We start from the raw sequence: 21,044 nt of genomic DNA, 5'->3' as shown, positions 1-21,044 counted from the left end.
AATGCAGAATAGATCTTCTGTGGTCACATGACACAACACTGTCTCTTTATAAATAAGACCATGATAGATAATATTTTATTTATATGTTTTATAATAATGATGGAGTAAGAGCAGTTTTCTGTTTGGGCTCATGCCTATTACTTGCTCCTGGCAAGATGGAATGTAAAACGTACTTTTAAGAACTTTTGCCGAATAAATATTATTATTATTATTTCTTTTGTATGTGCAATATACATTATGCAATATATTGTATGCAAGGCCAATTGGATATCCTACCTTTTTCCACACTATCTTTCTTCTCATCACTTGGTTCTTCTAATAGCTTTTGTTTAACACTGTAATGATGGATGAATAAGGGATCATTTCAAAATGGTTTTACTTCAGTTACTACATAATTACTAAGCAAGCTTTTTTACACATTTACTGCAGTGATTATTTACTGCCTCATAAACTACATACATCATTGCAATGAAAACAATGTAATTACTGCAGTAACTACATAATTACTAAGCAAGCTTTTTTACACATTATTTACTGCAGTGATTATTTACTGCCTCATAAACTACATACAGTGAAAACAATGTAATTACTGCAGTAACTACATAATTAGTAAGCAAGCTTTTTTACACATTATTTACTGCAGTGATTATTTACTGCCTCATAAACTACATACATAATTGCAATGAAAACAATGTAATTACTGCAGTAACTACATAATTAGTAAGCAAGCTTTTTTACACATTATTTACTGCAGTGATTATTTACTGCCTCATAAACTACATACATAATTGCAGTGAAAACAATGTAATTACTGCAGTAACTACATAATTACTAAGCAAGCTTTTTTACACATTATTTACTGCAGTGATTATTTACTGCCTCATAAACTACATACAGTGAAAACAATGTAATTACTGCAGTAACTGCAGTAGAATAACTTTTACATGATCCCTAAATATAAATTTTTTAATTCAAGAGGGCTGACTTCATACATTTCAAGTAGACAAGAGATGAATATGATATTTAACCTTGATATTTTAGTTTATTTGAAGTGGCAGGAAATATGTAAAATCTGTATTCATGTATCTTACATATTATAGAGGCTAAACAACAGAGTAGAGACAATTGGGTCAACCAAAACAATTTTTATATTTGTTTTGTTCTGAAAGTATTTCTCTTTCTTGTGGATTTGTGTGCTTGCAAATTTGGTTATTTTTAAACTTTTAACCACAAAAATAGTGGAATAGATTTCACTTTAGTTTTTCCTCAATAAAATAGGAAAATATGTTGAGTGTAATCATGCTAGATTATAATAGTAGAGTAGTCAATTGACTCAAGGCAATTTAACAACGCTGAGCTTGACAAATAAGATATGCTATCGTAACAAATGCGGTAGGCTTCGACAAATTCCTACAAAGTCGTCAATTTCTAGGCTATGTATACCATACATTGCATTGTTTTTATTGCTATTTAATTGTATTTCGGTACTTTAAAAGGTCCTATGTGTTTGATTTTTTTACTTGATCTGGCCGAACTAGCATCATGTTGTTAAATTGCCTTGTTTGACCTAAGTTTAAATAAATTACCTTGATTGAGTGCAGTCTTGTGTGAAAGCTTCCTTAGCTTTAGCCATCTTAGACTTTCTTGAATTAACTTTGCATTTCTCATTTGATAATGCTACTGTGAACTGACTACACACTTTTAGTTGCCTAGTAACATCCCATAAACAAATATTCCCATTGGTAGTCGCGGTGGCTATATGATGTTTGCTAGTGCTTGAACTTATGCAACATATCTGTAAAAATTATAACATTATTATTGCTAGAATATTTTCTGAAACTAATACCGTACAACCCCTCTTTGGGACATCCCTATTAAGGGGGTACTTCTTTAAGGGGACACTCTATGAATTGGAGGAGAGGCAACACATTTTTTAACATTAGGCCAGCCCTTATAAAAGGAACATTTTCCAATGAAAAGGCAATACATGATAAACATTTTTATGTATTAAAAAATTAAATGCTTTAAAAATACAGCCAATCAAAAGGCAATAAATATGGCTATGATATTTAGGGAACACCGTTAAGGGGAAACTTTGCTGGGTCTCGGTCCAATTAAAAGAGGTTTTACTGTATATATTATATCAACCAATATTTAGAGGACACTATTAGGGGACATTTTGTTAGGTCTTAAATGTGTCCCCTTAAATGGGATCTAGTAGTATAATTATTTCCAAATTATTCATTGAAACTTCATTAATTACTAAAGTACACAGCTATAAAATAAGATATTTTTATAGTTCTATCATAAAAGTAAACAAAATGAGTACTTACATGGTTTGTTTTATTCCCGTGAATTTGGGCAGGGCTAGAAGCTAGGGTTGCAGCTAGAGGTACATTTTGGGTGTGTTCTCCTCGGACATGAGGACAGTTAGGGGAGTGCCTCTCGTGCTCAGACCTGTAATTATATGAAGAAAAAGTAATTATTCAGTACATACAAACAAAAAATACAAAACTGTGAAAATAATATTTATATACAATCGCTAGTATAATATTTTTATTCTTTTATGTTATATTTAATATTTTTTTATTTTATTTCTTTTGCCAATACCAGAATTGTTCTATAATATATACAATTTCTAAGGACTTAGAAACCATGTCAAAATGATTTTACTGCAGTAAACTACATTTTTGTTTTGTAATTAGCGTATGATTTTAAGTTTGTAGGAAATTTATGAGGTAGTCACTTTAATAAACAATGTGCATGATAACCCCCCACCTTCCCCCGTTTATCTGCAAGTGCGCCTCCCACCCACACAACACATGGGAAAAAACAGGTTAAAGAGAATACAATTTTTTTTCTGCAGTAACTTCATTAGAATAATGTTGACATGGCCCCTTGTTCCCAACAAATACAATATTCATACCAAGGTTCATCAGTAGGCTCCCAGCATACCAAACATACACTGCAGGTAAAGCACAGAGCTCTATCATCACCAGGTGCCGTGGGCTACAGTAATATAAGAATAATGAATATATTATATAACAAAATAATCAAAGTATTGAATGTTTTGTAATCTTCCTAATATGGAGATTTAGTATCTGTGGATATCTGATAACTATTATAACATCAATGGTGTGTTATTATCTTGATGACCATGTAAATAATATTGAAATATGAATTGTTTCATAAGCTTCTGATAACGTATCTCTGGATATCATTACTAAAGCTCTGTTTACACTATCAAACTTTATGTGACAACAAAATTGTTATAAGACAGCAACACAATTTCCCAAGTTGGGATGAATAAAGTTTCCTTGTATCCTTGTATCCTTGTAAATGTGATGTGCCCATATATGGACATGATGATGTCATATCACTATCATATTTAAGCATATCACTACCATATTTGGGCACATCACACTTTTTTGGTCAAACTAGTTCGATACTGAAGACAGAGATTTATACAGCAACCTATATCAAAATATTACATGTTTTGCAAGCCTCCTTTATGGAAATTTACAGTGTATCCATGAAAATCATTATTAATACTATTCAAAAAGTTATGATGATGTATCAATATATTGAATGAATACTTACTCCATGGTAAAATCCAGCCTGGGCCATAGCATCAGGCAGTGCCCATCTAGAAGAAAAATGCAATGCACACAACACATTAATATATAATATCATGACAAAACTTGTTTAATCTAAAACTAAATATATATATTATAAGATATAGAGTTTGTATATTTGTCCTACTTCACACATGAGGTATCAAAATGACGCTATTTTTGGGACAATAGCAATGATTTTTGGAATGGCGCTGTAAAAAAGTGACTGATTTTTTAAAAATTTGAACATCATTCGCTTTTTGGATCCAATATAGACGCCAAAATGGGGTCTAAATGCCCAACTTGATCATTAAACCAATTGCTAGTGTTACAATAAAAATAAAATTACAAAAAAAAAAAGAATTTACTTGTAATCCATGTGGGGCCAAGCTGTGAACGTTTTCATACGAGCAGCCTCAGTGTACATCAAGGCCCGGTCGACAGTCCGCGTTGAGCTTACAGGAGTGAAGTCAGGTATATGATTTGTTGGGTACAAGGAGTCAAGTCGATCAAGTATAGCTGATGCTATAGATAAACCAGGTTTATTGGTGTTTTGCGGGACAGCGATTAGGCTACTGCATACCGAACTAATTGCTGTGTGGGGTAGGTTGATTTTGACTGTAGCCCACTGGAAAAATAGTATTATGCAAATATTATCTTTGACATTGATAAAACTTGTTTCTATATTTAATCAAAGTTGATTATAGCTTTCTAGTACAAGCAAAACGTACCAACAATTTTATAGCCTTTTTGAAAACTGAAAGTGACTTTTTGGAGCTATTCTAAGCTATAAGTTATGTGATTTCACCACTATGTTTTCATTAAATTGTTTAAAAACTATTAAAAATTAAGGAAACAAAATAGTGTAAAACAAGGAAATAACTAAATATATACTTTCTGTGTTATGTACTTTACAAGGTCAAAATGGTGAAATTGCATTTTACCAAAACTAAACGCTATTATATATTAAATATTATTTAAAAAAAATTATAACGAACAATAACAGTAATGTTTACCTTGGCAACCTTATGGTTACTATGGTCAACTGCTCCCTTGCAGGTCATTATTCCCATCTGTAAGCCATCTCTAACCTCTTCTAAGTACTCCTGACCAGGTAAAGCAACCTTCTTCAAGCAGGCCAGTAACTGGATTGCCTAGTATACAGAAAGCATAAAGCATTTTTTATTGTGTACAATATCTGCATATAGTCCTGGGTAAACTTGGGGAGAGTATAAATAGGTCCTCCGCTTTTAAGTAGAACCCCTTTTAATGGGACAACTTCGGGACCCACAAATTGTTTTTCTTGAATAATGGTTGGCCAAACTGTTAAAACATATATTACCTCTCAATTGGAAAATCATTTCACATGAAAGTATTCCTTTAATAGTGGTGTCACTTGAAATGAGGTTGACTATTTAGTGTTAAAACATACAGTAGTACTCCTCATTTACTGTATATCACAGTCTCTGTCTCTTAAATAGGTGTGTCCCTTGAATAGGCGTTTTCATTGAATAAGCATGTCTCTTAAATAGGTGTGTCCCTGAATAGGTATATCCCTTGAATAGGCGAGTCCCTTGAATAGGTGTGTCTCTTAAATAGGTGTGTCCCTGAATAGGTATATCCCTTGAATAGGCGTGTCTCATGAGTAGGTGTGTCTCTTAAATAGGTGTGTCCCTGAATAGGTATATCACTTGAATAAGTGTGTCCCTTGAATAGGGGTGTGTCCCTTGAATAGGTGTGTCCATGGAATAGGGCTGTCCTAAGCAGGGTTTAAGAGTCCTCACCTCGGAATGAGTAAGCTCAACAACAACAAAGTCATCGGTCTTGCTGACTGGAGCTTGCAAAGCTGAATCAAGTAGAAGAACTCCGCTGATGTCTTTACGCAGGCCAACAACACAGTCTGACTTGAAGAGCACTTGCTCTACCTCATTTAAATACTTGCACTCTACAGATGATCCTGGATCAGCTGTAACACAAAATTGAATGTTGCCAACATTTTCTTTTACTACAGTTACTGCAGTAACTATATTTTGTTTACTCTTTACCTTTTTTGAGGTAATCATATATTTCAGAGACTGCATCATAAACATTTAAGGCTTATAAAAACTAAAATTGCAATAAAGAAATATAGTTGCTGCAGTAAAATAATTATTTTGGATTGACATAATCCCTGATAACAGTATTACTGCTAAAATATACAGTATACTACACACAAATACTGGAAACATTCCCTATAACTGTCTGCATACAATACATTAGGTACAAGTATTATGTTGGTCAGTTTTTTTGTTACTCTTTGTTCTCCAGTGTAAATCAACCTTAAAAAATAGTAATCTTTGACAAATGGAACTCTTTTGACTAATTTATGTAAGCTGTTAATGAATATTATAGCACAATCAAGTGTGCATCATTGTCATCTGATTGGTTGATTGTGTATTAAGTGTATGCAATAGTTTCTACCATTTTAATAATGTACTGCCACTGCCAGTCGGAGTAGAGTAGGTCTGTACTATAATATCATTATGCACTTATCAAATGTATGACCCACTATACAACCCCCGGGAGAGGTGCGTCATTTGTCCGATGTGCGTCATTTGTCCGATGTGCATCATACCTTATGAATACCATGACGCACCCGTGTGTCAAAAATGTAACTTACCTTTAGGTGACCATGACGCACCCATTTTTACACACTGTGACCATGCCGTGGGTGGGTGGTAAAGTGACGGACATTGACACACCATTGTTCATTGATGTGACGTACCAGCTAGGTTTTTTGACACAGACACCCCTGCGTCAATAATTATTTGTAAATGACGCACCTCTCCCGGAGGTCGTATAGTGGGTCATACAATTGACAAATGCATTATCCATTACTAGTTTTAAACAAAAGCTTATTATACAGGGCTCTCCTTGGGAATTCTTTTAATGTAAAGCATTAACTTTAAACTGGTTTACATGCACTTTCAAACAAAATTATTCCCCATGTATTGCCCATCATGTTAATCAAAATAAATTATATGCACATTTTTAGTCCTTTGATTGACTGTATTTTGTTCATAATTTGCAATAAATTATTTTTGTATTTATTGCCAAAAAATACTGTTCAATTATAACATTCATTTTCAATGTTATTATCTAGAATGTAATACAAAATTGCAACATCTTACATAATGTTGTGCAATCAATGAACTAGGCCTATATTCAATAAAAACAAAACGAGACTTATTAAAATTTAAAAAACAAATTTACAGTATTAAATTTAAATATTAATTTTTAACATATTATGATATAGTTTTGGGTTAACATTTAAGCCTCCTCTGGGCCTAACCAATGTATTAACAACGATCAAAAACTTCCCAATAACCCAATTTTAACCAGTTTATATCTTGCTAGTGACCAAGCATAAAATACAGGCGTGGTGAGTCCCGGTAGAGTAGGCTATCATCCATCAATACGCTCATCACACACAGCTCACACAACAGAGATAGGAAGATAGGCCAGGCCTAAACATATTTACCACATAGCGTTGACTTTTGAAGGATGACACCGGTATTAACGTCCAATACTTGAAGACTGGAATCTTCAGTTACTACCAAAAGAGTATTTAGTTTTGGATGGTATGAAATTCCTCTAGTTTTCTCTCCAATCGACAAACTGCCGTCTTCAATTATACGCCAATCCATGGCAGCCATCTTTCATGATGACGTCATATTAAATAGGGGTTTTCCAAATTGAAACAGCGCCCCCATACAGATAAATAAGTCCGTAAGGAAAAAGTTTTTTGGTTATGTACCTCCATGGTTATTTTTTTATTATATATTAAATATCTATTATCAATACATCAATACGCTTCATGTAAATAAAATAATGTTCTAAGTACTAAATACGACATGCTACCTATCGGTGGGCAGAGCACTAGGCCTAGGCCTATGATTCGACATTTTTATTCAAGATTTCGTTACATAATTTAATATTGTCTGTACGATGAAATAAAATTAAAGTAAAATCAGTAAATGTGCCCTCATATTTTATTTTCTGAAATCATCAAACAAAAATTGTCTTTTTCTTTAGCGTCTGGCAAATTAAAATGAATCAACAGCGCGCTCTATAATGGTGCTAGGCGACTTCCTAGTCCAAAGTCAAAGTTGCCAAGATAGGCACTCGTAACGGTCCTTTGATATTATGCCTGGCTGCGGCAAATGCCACAGCGTGCTGTTCGATGTACACATTCACATGGCGCGCAGTTTCGGTTAAGGGGTGTGGAACTGATCATGTCGCAGCCACAGATAAACCCTTTGATCTCCGGTGCTTAGCATCCTGTTGTTAGATTGCCTTGGTGATCAAAGGAGATCGGCTATTTATAATAGAGAATAGTAATCTGACATGTGGATGGGTACACACGTCATGACAAAGCATACTTTTTTATATTTATTTATTTACTGTATACTTGTTGCATATCTCATTAGACTGATACAATAAAGTTCAATTCAGTACCCCCTTTTTAACTAATTAGATTAATTTCAATTTTGATATTTGAATCGGGATACCATTTATGATAGTACTAATTATTGAAATCGGTAATTGATTGTTTCGACTGTTTTATAAGTTACCGTGCGGGAAGTGATGCATATAACGTAAATATAATATTACTGTATTTATATTTAATTTAATATTTTAAAGATTTAGAAAAAAATCTACCTATACATGATCCGAAATTGATGCCCCATTCCCATAGTCTATTACAGTAGTTTTTAGTGTTCAAAACTCAATTTCAAATTGTTGAAGTCTTAATCGCACATCAAAGAAGAAAAGAAACAATAGCACAAAGTAGTTCTTCTCACGAACAACAGGTGTTATGACGTAATACGTACATTTATTGATCAGCATTGATTAAGTGTAAATATCCGTCAATAAACAAAACCGCGAATTGCGCCTCGTATGATTACCGTTACGCCTCAATGAATTCACCCAGGAATTGAAAAACAACAAAAAACTGCTCACAGCTTATTCGACACTGAGCAAGTGTAGATGTACTTATTTTTAAACAGCTTGTTTTGCACACTTATCGCCTATTTTTAGCTCAGGTAAGTTTACGTTTTAGCAATAAATCTTAAGTCAATCCCGTTTACACTTTTGTCTTTGTTATGAGTATTAAAACCAATGAAAGCATCGGCTGGTTGCCATGCAATCAGATGTCTCCCATGGAGGTAAAGCAACTGGTAAAGTTTTGTTTAGGGTCCCATGGAGGTGGGTCCCAAAGTAAGCTCAGTATTAAAGCAACCACTGTCCTAGTGTGTGTGATGAGTTAGACAAGACAAAGGCTAAGATTCAGGGAGCCATAGTTTTTAGAAATTAATAAATGTACATGTTTTGTTTTCTTTTAAATCTGCCCTCTGCATGCAGCACAGATTTTAAGAATCATGTGATTTACTATTACTTATACAGTAGAACCTTACTATAACACTTTTTTGGGTTGTAATTATCTATAATTAAAGATATTCCAATCCAACGTCATAGGATATATGTCGATCCTTTTAAAGTTTATCAGTTCTTTTGGCTTACAGGTTAAGATTTTTTATACCTTCCAATAAAAAATAAACTTACCAATTATTTTTTTTCAAAGTACAATTTTCTTTACAATTAAATTTATATCAAAGTGTTTTTGACAGAACAGATTTAATATTTGAGATAACTGAAGTAGTACTAATTTAGATGTCAACATACGAAATGAAATAACAATTTGGCGTGTTTGTTTTGTACTCCTGAGTGGATTCTTATTGTTATTCTGCTGATATGCTTGTTGATATTTGATAGTATCCTGTTTGCTTACTGTCAAAAGAATCTTCAAGGTTCTCGCAATTGTGAAAAATCTCAAATGAAATACCTAAATAGTAGTAGAACCAAGGAGATTCCACTTTGTATCTATTTCTGACAGACTATTAATATTACATACTGTATTAGCACTCTCCTGTTAAAAAGAATCTTGGATGGATCCCATGGAGACCCTGATGTTAGTGGTTAATGTTACATTGCATTACTTGATTGTTAAGTTAGTGGGCGTGTCCTAAAGAAGGGGTTATTCTGTTATATCCTCCTCTCCCCTCCCTTGCAAAATACAACAACAACTTTGCACTGTCAGTGATATCATGCATGATCATCTTGTTAACTGATTGTGAGAGGTACGGTAATGCTTATTGTGTGTTTGAAAGAGGTTGTGCAAACAGTGGTTTTACCATGACACCTTCCGGAACATTATAATGATTGTCTGTCAGCACTTACGTACAATGTCTCATTGTAATTGATGTTTACCGTTAATGTGAAGTCGCTTGGTAATTCAATCACACTTCAACTAACACCATTTTATAATTATATTGACGTATTGTTAACAGTACAAGTGTACTGTTACCTCAACAATGATGTAGCCACAAGAAATAAAGTGGTGCGGTTGAAATATTACCAACCGTACTGGTGGCTACGACCATGCTCATCAACACCAATTGTGTTTACAATGTTCCTGTTCAGTTTGATATTGTTTTGCTTGTCAGCTCTGCAGTTTTACATAAATATTTTTAATGCAGTAGTGCAAATCCCTCCTTTGGGATACCTCAAAAAATGGGACACTTTGCTGTAAAATGAATGTGGGACAATACCTTGTTACATTATGTCTAACCTTTTATTAAAGGGGACACTTTGTTAGGCCCCAAAGGCATCCTCTTAACAAGAGTTTTAGTAAGTACTAGAATTGACGAAAATGTATGTTGCTAAAAGTACTAAATTCATGCAAAGTAATCAAGAAAAAAAAGATCTGTCAATTATAAGTTTAGTTGTATTTTAAATTGTCTGTAATTTGCCTGCCTGGCAATAATGTATTCTGTTCCCCCAAGACGTGAATGTTTTATAAATGATAATGATTTGCAGTACATGAATTATACTAAGTTTATAAATGACAGGTTTATAGTTGTTGCATAATTTTGTGAGATGTGAGAGTAAACCTACATCCAATCTACAGTAGAAAATATGTTGTATAAAAAACAGATTTCTAATTTCAATGAATATTATTTATTTTTTAATGGACTGTTGATTGGGTAGGAAAGTACTGAACCCTTCCACCCTCCTTTTTTTTGTACCGACATTTGACATATGTTTCCCCATTTAATTCATTCAGTCGTTCGTTCTTTTTTTTTCGGATGGTACATCCATATACAAATCATACAAAAACAAAAAGAAAAACAATTTCACCAGGAAATTAACAATATAAGCAACTTCCACAAAATTACATTATCCTAAAATACCAATTTGCACCAACGCTGATGTAGGTTGGATTGTGGAAGTATGTTAACTATGGTTTGAATCAGACTATTGTAACTGTCATGAATTCTGTTCTTAAAACTATGTATGGAGTTCCTCCAATATTCATAGAAAGAGGGAACGTTATTTGTTATAAACATCAATGCTTGCGTTATTATAACTAGGCAATTTCAGTAGTTACGTTACGTAACGTTATTAAAGCAAACTCTAAATGAGTTCACAGCACCTTCATTGAATTTACTCAATAGAGTCATACAGTATACATTAACGCAATGTCGTGTTATTAAGCAATATAAGCTTAGAAACTGTTATTAAAAGAATACATTTGATATATACTTCAAGTATAATTTATAAGTGGGACAGTCGTCGTGAATATAAATGACTTGAATGAATATTAATAACAAAAGCATATTTTACTGAATATTTCGTCAAATATTAAATGTAGCTTGGTTTTCTCTTCAGCTTTTGCATAGAATCTCATTTCAATTAGAATTTATAAGAAATTCTACCACTCTTCCAATTCGTCTGATATTTCCGAATGGAAACCTATTATTGTATGCATTAGCTTAATTGGCTGCGGTTCTTTGATAAATTTTTTTGTAATTTAAAGGTGCATGTTTCTACAGACTTGAAATAAAAAATTAAGGAATAAATTCATTTTTAGTCATTAAAATATTATTTTATTTTTTAAATATTTTTATTTATTAAATTATACAAAATATATCAATATATTTGGAATGCACCAAAGGTGATTAAAATTCAGTTATATTTTCATATAATTCTTGCATAATTTGTTAACAATAAACTTTTAAAAATTTATAAACAACAATTTTTATTGCTCAATTTGCATTTTAGAAATTAAAATTCTGAATTTTAAATGACATGCATCCTATTAACATTTAAAAACAGCATGACAATAAACTGCATTATATTTTTTTAATATTTAGTCATTATTTTAGATGGTGTTATGCAGTAAATTATTCTAACCATGGATCAGGAATTCAGACAGACCTCATTGTGATGGTTGTGAAAGGCAAAGATAATCAATTGTTACTCATTGTGACTGGGTTATACATGATTGTTGTAAAAGGAACCATTTAAAAATTATTCTTCTGCAGTTACTGCAGTAACTAAAATGTATCCACTTTATGACATCAAGCCTGTGATTTTGTTGGTGTTTTACTTCCCTATGTCAAGCAAATAAAATGTTAAATATTGTCTTGTATTCCCCCAAAAACATGAAAAATAAAGATTAATAAAATCAGACTTTGAATACATTATTTTGTAGTTTTAATAAAGTTAATCACTTTTTAGAAAAAAAAAACGGAAAAAATTAAAGTTTTCATTTTTCATTTCACTCATAAAATGATAAAATAAATGGTTAAATTCAACCAAAAATCCATTGGCTGGCAGCCAATTTGACTATTTTTTTGCTTAAATTTGTAGGTATACTGTACATTGTTTTTTCCCGATCCAATTTTTGGTCAAAGTGGATAACTATTAGTTGACATTAAAATGCAGGCCTTGTCTTTTAAGGCGAGTGAGTGCGATCACTCATCTAACACACTCCTAAACTGCCCTTGAGGAGTGCGATTTACAACAAGCTTAAATTTGGTGCTACAAACAGCACACCTACAGCACCCCTGAATGTATTGAGGAGTGCAATTTGTAGCACACCTATGATTTGTAAAAGACAAGGCCTGAAAATGGCATATTGAACAAAAAAAATTGTTCAGGGGGACAATATATCTTTAAGCCATATTTATGAGTTTGACATAAAAAAAATTGAATTAAATAGAATTGGCCTCAACTACTTGAGATCAACTACTGCAACCTATCAATGGTACTTCATTTTAAGCAAAAAGCACATACAGAATAGTACAGTACAGAATTGAATATTATAATACCATTGATTAAGTGTAATATCCCATTTGTAATACTTTTCACATTTTGAGTCCTTGAAATAATAATTGATGAATACTTTTAGTTAACCGGCAGCAGCAACTGCAATTGGAATTGCGACAAATAATTTGTTCCATTCCTGTCGATGATGATGATGACGTTTGGGCAGGTGGGAGGTTTTCTGCCATTTATTTGCCATAGACCCAGTTTTTGATGACTTACATTTATATTGCTAGGCCATTGGGATGTTGTTGTTATTATGATACTGTATAGTTACTATTTTCTTTGCGTCTTTTATAATGATGTTGAGATTTTTAGTTTTTTATAGGGAAAAGAACAAAAAATTGTAAAGAATAGATGATGATATACTGTACTGTATGTAACTTTTGACACTTTTATTACTTAACAAAAATATTAAGATATATGTTAAATATTACTGGCAGCCAATTTAATAAAAGTATTAATCAACCAAACTCAATTTCTTTTTTAATCTGTTTTTTTTTTAAATTTAAAGCGAAAGATTATTTGAAGTGTTATTATTCAATGCCAAAGGAAATCATATTTCCAGTTGTAACAACTGAGACGAAATACAAACATCTTATTTTGTATCCATTTACTGTACTATATTCAAGATGTTTTATGTGTGTTTTTTAAAGTATAAATTCATTTATTTATTTATTAATTATGATAGTAGATAAATAAGAAATTATGTTCCTATCCTACACTACCAAAAATATTCCCTGTAAACTAAATTGATTCATTTTTATTCATATTCGTATTTATGTAGATTGTACTTTTATTACTAAAATGTGACTTTAGTTTATCGTCTCACAACATTTATGCTATTAGAGTTTCTAAAAAAAATATTTTAAATTACATCAAGTGTATTCATTATAATACAATCTAATATTTACCAGCGTTCAATTATTGTGATAATGTTTGCAATAATGCCACACACCATTAACTTGCAAATTATTTTTTATATTGAAATTGACAATCATTTTTCTGCACATAAATATGTGCATAAAGAATGTGTAATATAATATAGAACCTCTATTAAGGGGACACCTTCAGGACCAAACAAAGTATCTGTTTGGGGATGTCTCCTGATTAGAAGTGTCCAGTGATTTTTAATTTATTATTCTCCTTTAATCCTGATAATAAAAAAATAATGACAGAAACAAACAACAGAAAACAAAAGAAATGTTCATCTAAAACAATAGGGTAACCATTCAATTCAATTCAATTCATTTATTTTCCAGAAGACATATAATACATATACTATATTTAAAAAAACTTGTTTTTTATAGATTAAATGTTTATTTATCATTACTTGTTGTCGACCTAGTATAAATACTGTAGGCCTTTTACGTGTGTGGTCGCTTTTTTGGTATGGGCTAATCTCTCTTATACACAGAATCGGGTATTTCCAAAACGAAATAATACAGTCAGGAATCTAGGTTCAGATATTCAACTAGAGTAGATCACAAATAATCAATTCCAATTGCAATCAGGATAATACACTGTCTCTTTATAGAAGATTTCTATTACCATAATCAATGTTGACGTAAAGAAAAATCTCAATCGAATATAAAGATTAAATGCACTCATATGAATTACAAATTAATATTCAGAATCGATCTGTGATTGCATTCGTGACCCTATGGCATCATTGACTGATAATCTATAAAATGTCATGTAAATACTGCAATATATTGAATTAAAATAGGGGACACCTATGGGACCAAACCAAGTGTCCCCTTAATGGGAGTGCCCCTAAATATGGGTGTCCCCAAATAGTGGTGTCAGAAAAGAGGGATGTCTACAAATGATGTGTATACTCAAAATTGTACATACAGTTAAATACAGATGCCTATTAAGGGGACACCAACAATTGAGATTTGTAATAAGACTTTGTTTGTGTAGAGCATCTTGTGTAAAATATATTTGTATTTGTGATTATTTGGGGGAAGCCCGCTTTATTGGCTACTAGCCTAAATGGCTAGCTGGCCACTCTCTCCAAACTGTCTTCAAAAAATTGAACATGGTGATTTAAACATGGATGCTCTCCTTAATACAGCCTCAGATGATATAATATATGGTAAGAGGATATAAACTGAAATCCCAAAATATATTATAAGTTTACACAGAAAAACTGTAAGCTACAGAGTGTTATTGCATCTGTAGGAACTAGAAAAGGAAATAAGAAACAATATCAATATGATATGTAATAAAAAATGACTCTTGGGTATCAGATATTCATTTTCATACCAGCATAATAACATTTTTATTTTATGAACCAAAACTCAAAGATAAAAAATAATTGATGATACTGGATATGAAAGGTATTAATAACCTTTGAATATTATATTTGGATTGTGTTTGATTATAGTGGTAGGGGCTTAAAGTTATTAATATTATTGCATGGTGGGTTTATAAATGAATCAGCGTGATAATTTATACAGACTTCGTTCTCGTTTGTTTATACCAATTATCCAGGGAGTTGTAATCTGTTCCAAAGACAACTATTTAGAACGCTCAATCAATCAAAGTTAATAATGAACAATAAATCACAATTAATAATTTAATCATTAGTCTAACAATGTGATTTATATCTATATTATGGATGGACCTCACGTCATACAAACGTCAGTCTTTCAATTCAATTACTGTATTGATGCTAAATATTTGTTTGTTGTTTGAATACATTTACTTTTTAGAAACATGAATATGGTTTTAAACATCAGCTGGTCTTGGTCCTAGATGATTTGGTGTAATGCAAGCTTGTGTTACACAAATAAAATCCCAAAAATTATGAAACATAGAGGAAACTATAGATCGATAATTATTGGAATGTATGATCCATAGACATTTTTTTCCTGCACCTAGCCATTAAAATAGCTTAAATAAATGAAATATATGTAAAGGCACATATTATCATGAACCTCTACTGAGGAACTAAGGTCTTTTGGGACGTGAAGGCTACATTCAGCAGAATCTCTTAAGATAAGCCACTCAGTGCTGGAAAATGACCAAACTTTAGTTGTTGGTTGCACTGTACATGGACATGATATTATAATATTTGAAAATTTCTTTTTTGTCATAGAATTCTGAATAAGGAATTGAAATGGGAAATGCGAACTCCACTGGATCAAACTCATCAGGAGGTAAGAAGGTTCGGACAAACATGATGTTTGGCGGTAAAAAAAGTGGAGGCGGAAATACCAAGTCTAAACCTAAGAAGCCAGGCATCTGAACATTTTTGGATTTTTATAGCTCTTCTTAAATGCACAGTTTCTTCCTGCATGATACACCTGTATATTAGTAACTTTTATTGTTCTTTAAATGTGAAGCCAGGAATACATACATATCCAGTCCTGCAATACCAAGTGTGCTCTGTGATGGAGATTTCGGAAATACAAACATAAAAGTTTATAAGGGTATAGAATACTAGACTATGACAACAAGCATCACTAGCAGTGGTTCACACAGAAGCTGAAAATAGCTATTTTGTACATTAAAAGTTGTTCATGATTAGTTCACATCAAAGTTCCAGGAATTTTAAAGGAATAAAATGGGTTTACTTTGTACACATGCATTAGATTTGAAAAACTTCCATTGTATGTGACCAAAGTAGTAGTTCAAAACAGAGGTTGGGATTTTTTGTGTGATCAAGGTAGAAAATCAGGAATAGATACAGTATTAATAGTTTTTCAAAAAGTTTCATTTTAGCTGTTAAAGGAAGTGCGTTCCCCATTGTGCTAATGACCTGATTCCCACTCCTGGAGCTGTATGTAAATTGATAACACTATGGCCGTGTTTCCCCAACCAAAAATTAACTGATAATTAACCAATAAAAATTACCGATATTTAACCGGTAAACTGCCTGTGGATACGAGGTTTAACCGATTCCACTCTAGAAAAATTAACCAATAATTATCTCATTCAAATCAGATAATTATCGGATAAATGCAATAAATGCGATCATTTTTAACCTTTGACCTGGAATGTTTTAAACCAAAAGATAGTGGGTGGGTTGGTAATTATCATTATTATAATGTAATATTTCATGAAAATAATATAAAATTTGGGAGGGTGAGCCTCATTACAGTATTTAAACTACAATCCCCACTTTACCACTTAAAAAGTTATATACAGTATACAGTATTATAATATTTACAGCTTAAGTGAACTGGCACAGTATATGCAATATATTCATGTGAATTTCTTTATTAAAAATATCCAAATTATATTTAACCAAATGTGAGAGCAGATGATAATTTATTGTATTTATCAAACTGAAGTATATTCAGAAATGGAATTATTATTCAAGTTAATGTCTACCTGACGCATAACCTTCAGAAAAAGTTGTTAAGCTTGACAATCAAGTGGAAGGTCATCGTCGCATTTGTCAAACGCTGAAATTCGTAATTTTGGACTTATCTACCTGTGGCGATTTCAGGTTTTATTTTTTACTTGCTGAAGGGATTGATATTGTTGAGTCACAACAGTATTAAGCAAACAACCAGAGGGTGTATTATTTATCTACAGTAGGACATTAAGTTGTTGAAATAGGTATTTTCAACTGTAATACATATTGTAATAACATAGGTAAATGCTATGTGATAGAGAGACTAGTATATGAAGCCAAATTTGACATTCTTCTCAACATATAGAGGGTCCACTATTACGTTTGATATATGATAATTAGAAAACAAAGTCTGAAAAAAGTGAAGAAAACCAATTATGTTTTATATTTTTATGAATATATCATTTTATAAAATTATAAATATTAAACGCATAGAGAAACTAATACTTCTAACTGTATACATGGTAAAATAATGTGCAAATTATAAAATAAAACCATTGAGAACTCCTCCATAATAAAACAAGTGTTTGGGAAAGAGATGAAATTCCTAATCCAAGGGTTGCCACCAAAATGAATATTATATTATAGAATTGAACATAAATGTTATATATAAAACAAGACAAGATCATATCTTTAAATTCTACATTATAAAAGCTACTGTACTCTACCTTTATGATAACATTACCATACAAATTACAATAGTTACTATTATATATTATACAAATTCGTGCTAATTTTTCTGCTGTTTTACTTTATTGTTTTGATTTAGGTTTTTACTTATTTTATTTTGTATCTCTATTGAGATCCAGCCACTGATACCCACAGCATTGTTCTTTTTTCAGTAATTTGCATTTGGATTTACAAATATTAGAGTTATATATGTTGATTTTTTTATATCTTGAAATCACGTGCTTCATGTTGTTATTAGTTGAAGTGTATTCTATAATTTTACTAGTAGACATAGGTATAATATCTTTACAGAGTATTCTCTTACTAATGGAGACAAGATGATGTCTAGAGATAAAAGAGACGTTGTTGAGACAACAATTCGTTGAAATGTAGTCTATAATTATTTATAATTTACTATAAAAAAAAATAAAATCGTGGTTACACGTCTTCCTCTAATACTTAAATCAACTTTAAGTCTATTTCGTGCCTAGCTTACCTGGATAAACCGACAATAGCCCTTTCTCCTCGAAGAGAGAGATATAACTCGAAAATTAGAAATGATGATGGTGGTTTGTAGGGAGGCTCACATAGCATAGTTCATGGACTATACCATTTGTGGAGAGGGGTGTTCAATGAGAATTTCTACTTTCGAGTTATATCTCGCTCTTCGAGGAGAAAGGGCTAATGTCAGTTTATCCAGGTAAGCTAGCACGCATAGATTCCCAACACCACTGTTGGTTTGTGTAATTGTATTTAGAATATTAATCTTTTGTCTCTATTACATTTAATTAATCAGAATTATATTAAATATGCCTGGAATTTTAAGACCACAAACATTGGTCTCAATTTAGTATTAAATATAAAGTGCATATTTACTTTGGTATTGTAAGTGCTGTGCCCTTCTCGATTTTGGTTGTCGTCTCTCATACCTGACTTGTAAATCCACTACTTCCACACCTTCCCAACCAAAAGCAATCGTGTACTTTAATATTGTTGAAATTGCTCAATCAGTACCTGAATCAATATTGCTTTTTCCAAAATCGATTGATTTTCTAGATTTGCACATCAGATCACTTAATACAGAAAGTACTATACTGATAAATTCATAATAATTTTAACTCGTATAAAAAAACAGATAAACATTTTGATACTATACAATTGGCGGCTAATATTTTGTGCATGAGTGTAAGCCTAATACATGTACTATACTATCGTAAGATATTTTAGAATTGGGTTTCTTTAGTAAGTATAAAAAAGTTAAGCCTGTTTTCCACTCTATATGTAAATCTATTTGCACGAATCGAACATTCTTGAGCTCAGATGGTGCGCGTTTTTTCCCCGAAAAAAGTCAAATGAATGGATACGCATAATAAATTCGCTCAATGAAAAACAGGCGAAAGTTTCTCCATAAATTGAAAGGTGAATTTATATTGAAAGTTATAAATAAAATAAAGTATGATCAATTCGAATTCTCAGTTTATTGGCTCGTTACTACAACTAATGAGCGACAGTAAATCTTAAACATTTCTCAATGTTGTAACAGTATTACAAACTAAATCATGACTGTGTATGTGTCTCCTGGTAACATTTGTAATATTTATAAACATGTTAGTATCCTTCGAAGATTATTATTACCAAATTATACAACATTATACACTATATTCTGTATATATGTTATGATATTATGATAATGTATACTGGGATAGGGAGTCATGTACAAGATGTTCTTCGCAACTCTAATGTAAACTCTCGAATACATTTAAGAATATACTTGGATTTTCAATTGAGATTCTCAATGTATTTGGTACGCGTCACAGCTGGGAAAAACATCTTTCTACAGTACGTAGTATTCTGTATATAGTTTAATTAAATGTAGATGTTATTCTTGCATTTCAATGTATGAAATTTAATAATAGGATTAGTTTAAATGTTTTAGAATTATAACATTTTATCTTTTGATCCGTACAAAACTTATATATCTTAAAATGTTGTATTTGTAACAATCGTGTGTGTAGACAATTTGTTTTGCAGTACTACCTGAAATAAAGTAATTCTTTACATTATATTTTTATTATATTTATGTATATATATAAATAGTAATATGTTTCCACATCAGATCGGTTAAATGCTCGTTCGGCAGTAGTGGTCCTCGGGTGGTAATTCACCCGCTCGGCATGATACGAACAACCATGGACGTTGAATTTGGACAACAAAATTGGCCCATGTCCTAAATGTCTAATACTGAGTTTTCTCATGATTCTTCATTTTGGGTTGTTGTATGTCCACACTGACCAGAGTTCGGTCTGGTGACCGAATAACAAGTGTGTAAAGGCCCATTTACACTAGGGCGATAACGATCGACGATAAATAGATAAACATACATTTTTCTTGCATAAAACAAAAGAAATTAGAACAGTTTCCGTTTTAGAACTATAGGATAATCATTTATGCTGTATTTGATAAAAATAATATTTTTTTAAATCCAAATGACGTCATGATCAATAAAAACAATAAAATCGTTGTATTGTCACAATATTATTGCTTCCATGCTCTTCTTACCAATCATGACGTCATTTGATTGGATGTGTGGAAATATTATTTTCATCAAAGGCAGCATACAGTAGATGATAATCCTATAGTTCAAATTATTTTGTTTTAGGTATGAAAATGCATATTTATCTTTTTATCGTCGATCGTTATCGCCCTAGTGTAAATGGGCCTTAACGTTTAAGAATCGCACCGTTCACACACGGAGTCGGATTCCGAACGCAAACGTCAGTAAACCGGACCGGTAACGCAGACTGGAGTTCCATTACTTTGCATTGTCATCCAGGGTTTGATTTATTTACGTCATACAGTACCGTACTACACCTGTTCACCAGATAATTATGTTTCTATTTTATTTATTTCACTATTTAAAAATGTAACACAAAATATATGGTCATTTTGTCTATTATATGGGTATTGCACTCTTTAAAACACATTATAATTACATGGGTCTAATCGTGGTTTTATTCTTCAAAATGGTGTTTTCTTATACTTTATAACGTGCTAACTAAATGCAAGTGTATGTACCATGTTTGCGCAATGTTAGAATCTTCCTGTTTTTATTATCCTCGTAAACTTGCAGGCAATCAACTATATTCCTGTTACTACACGAGACGTCCTGACAGAAAACA

General features: G+C 31.9%; 1 protein-coding gene and 1 long non-coding RNA gene across 4 annotated transcripts in view; one reads left to right on the top strand and one right to left on the bottom strand.

Annotated features, from left to right (window-relative positions):
- LOC144851753 (dual E2 ubiquitin-conjugating enzyme/E3 ubiquitin-protein ligase BIRC6-like) overlaps positions 1–7,314 on the bottom strand; it is a 40,228-nt gene extending 32,914 nt beyond the window's left edge. For all 3 annotated transcript variants that reach the window (XM_078709350.1, XM_078709351.1, XM_078709352.1), the window contains exons 1-9: positions 7,135–7,314; positions 5,399–5,580; positions 4,631–4,768; positions 3,983–4,242; positions 3,601–3,646; positions 2,927–3,009; positions 2,334–2,457; positions 1,587–1,795; positions 277–335 (exon numbers count right to left, since the gene is read on the bottom strand). In XM_078709350.1, the coding sequence (XP_078565476.1) occupies positions 277–335; positions 1,587–1,795; positions 2,334–2,457; positions 2,927–3,009; positions 3,601–3,646; positions 3,983–4,242; positions 4,631–4,768; positions 5,399–5,580; positions 7,135–7,309 (1,276 nt within the window). In that variant the 5' untranslated portion in view covers positions 7,310–7,314. The remainder of the gene's footprint in view (positions 1–276; positions 336–1,586; positions 1,796–2,333; positions 2,458–2,926; positions 3,010–3,600; positions 3,647–3,982; positions 4,243–4,630; positions 4,769–5,398; positions 5,581–7,134) is intronic.
- A 1,255-nt stretch (positions 7,315–8,569) lies between these two features.
- LOC144851765 (uncharacterized) lies at positions 8,570–19,295 on the top strand. The gene is made up of 2 exons (XR_013614222.1): positions 8,570–8,701; positions 15,934–19,295. It is a non-coding gene; the product is annotated as an uncharacterized LOC144851765 (long non-coding RNA).
- The last annotated feature ends 1,749 nt before the right edge of the window (positions 19,296–21,044 follow it).

This window comes from Antedon bifida, chromosome 9 (genome assembly GCF_963402885.1).
Source record: "Antedon bifida chromosome 9, ecAntBifi1.1, whole genome shotgun sequence".
NCBI classification, from domain to species: domain Eukaryota; kingdom Metazoa; phylum Echinodermata; class Crinoidea; order Comatulida; family Antedonidae; genus Antedon; species Antedon bifida.
Note: the sequence above shows the minus strand (reverse complement) of the source record. Positions and strands in the feature narration are given on the sequence as shown.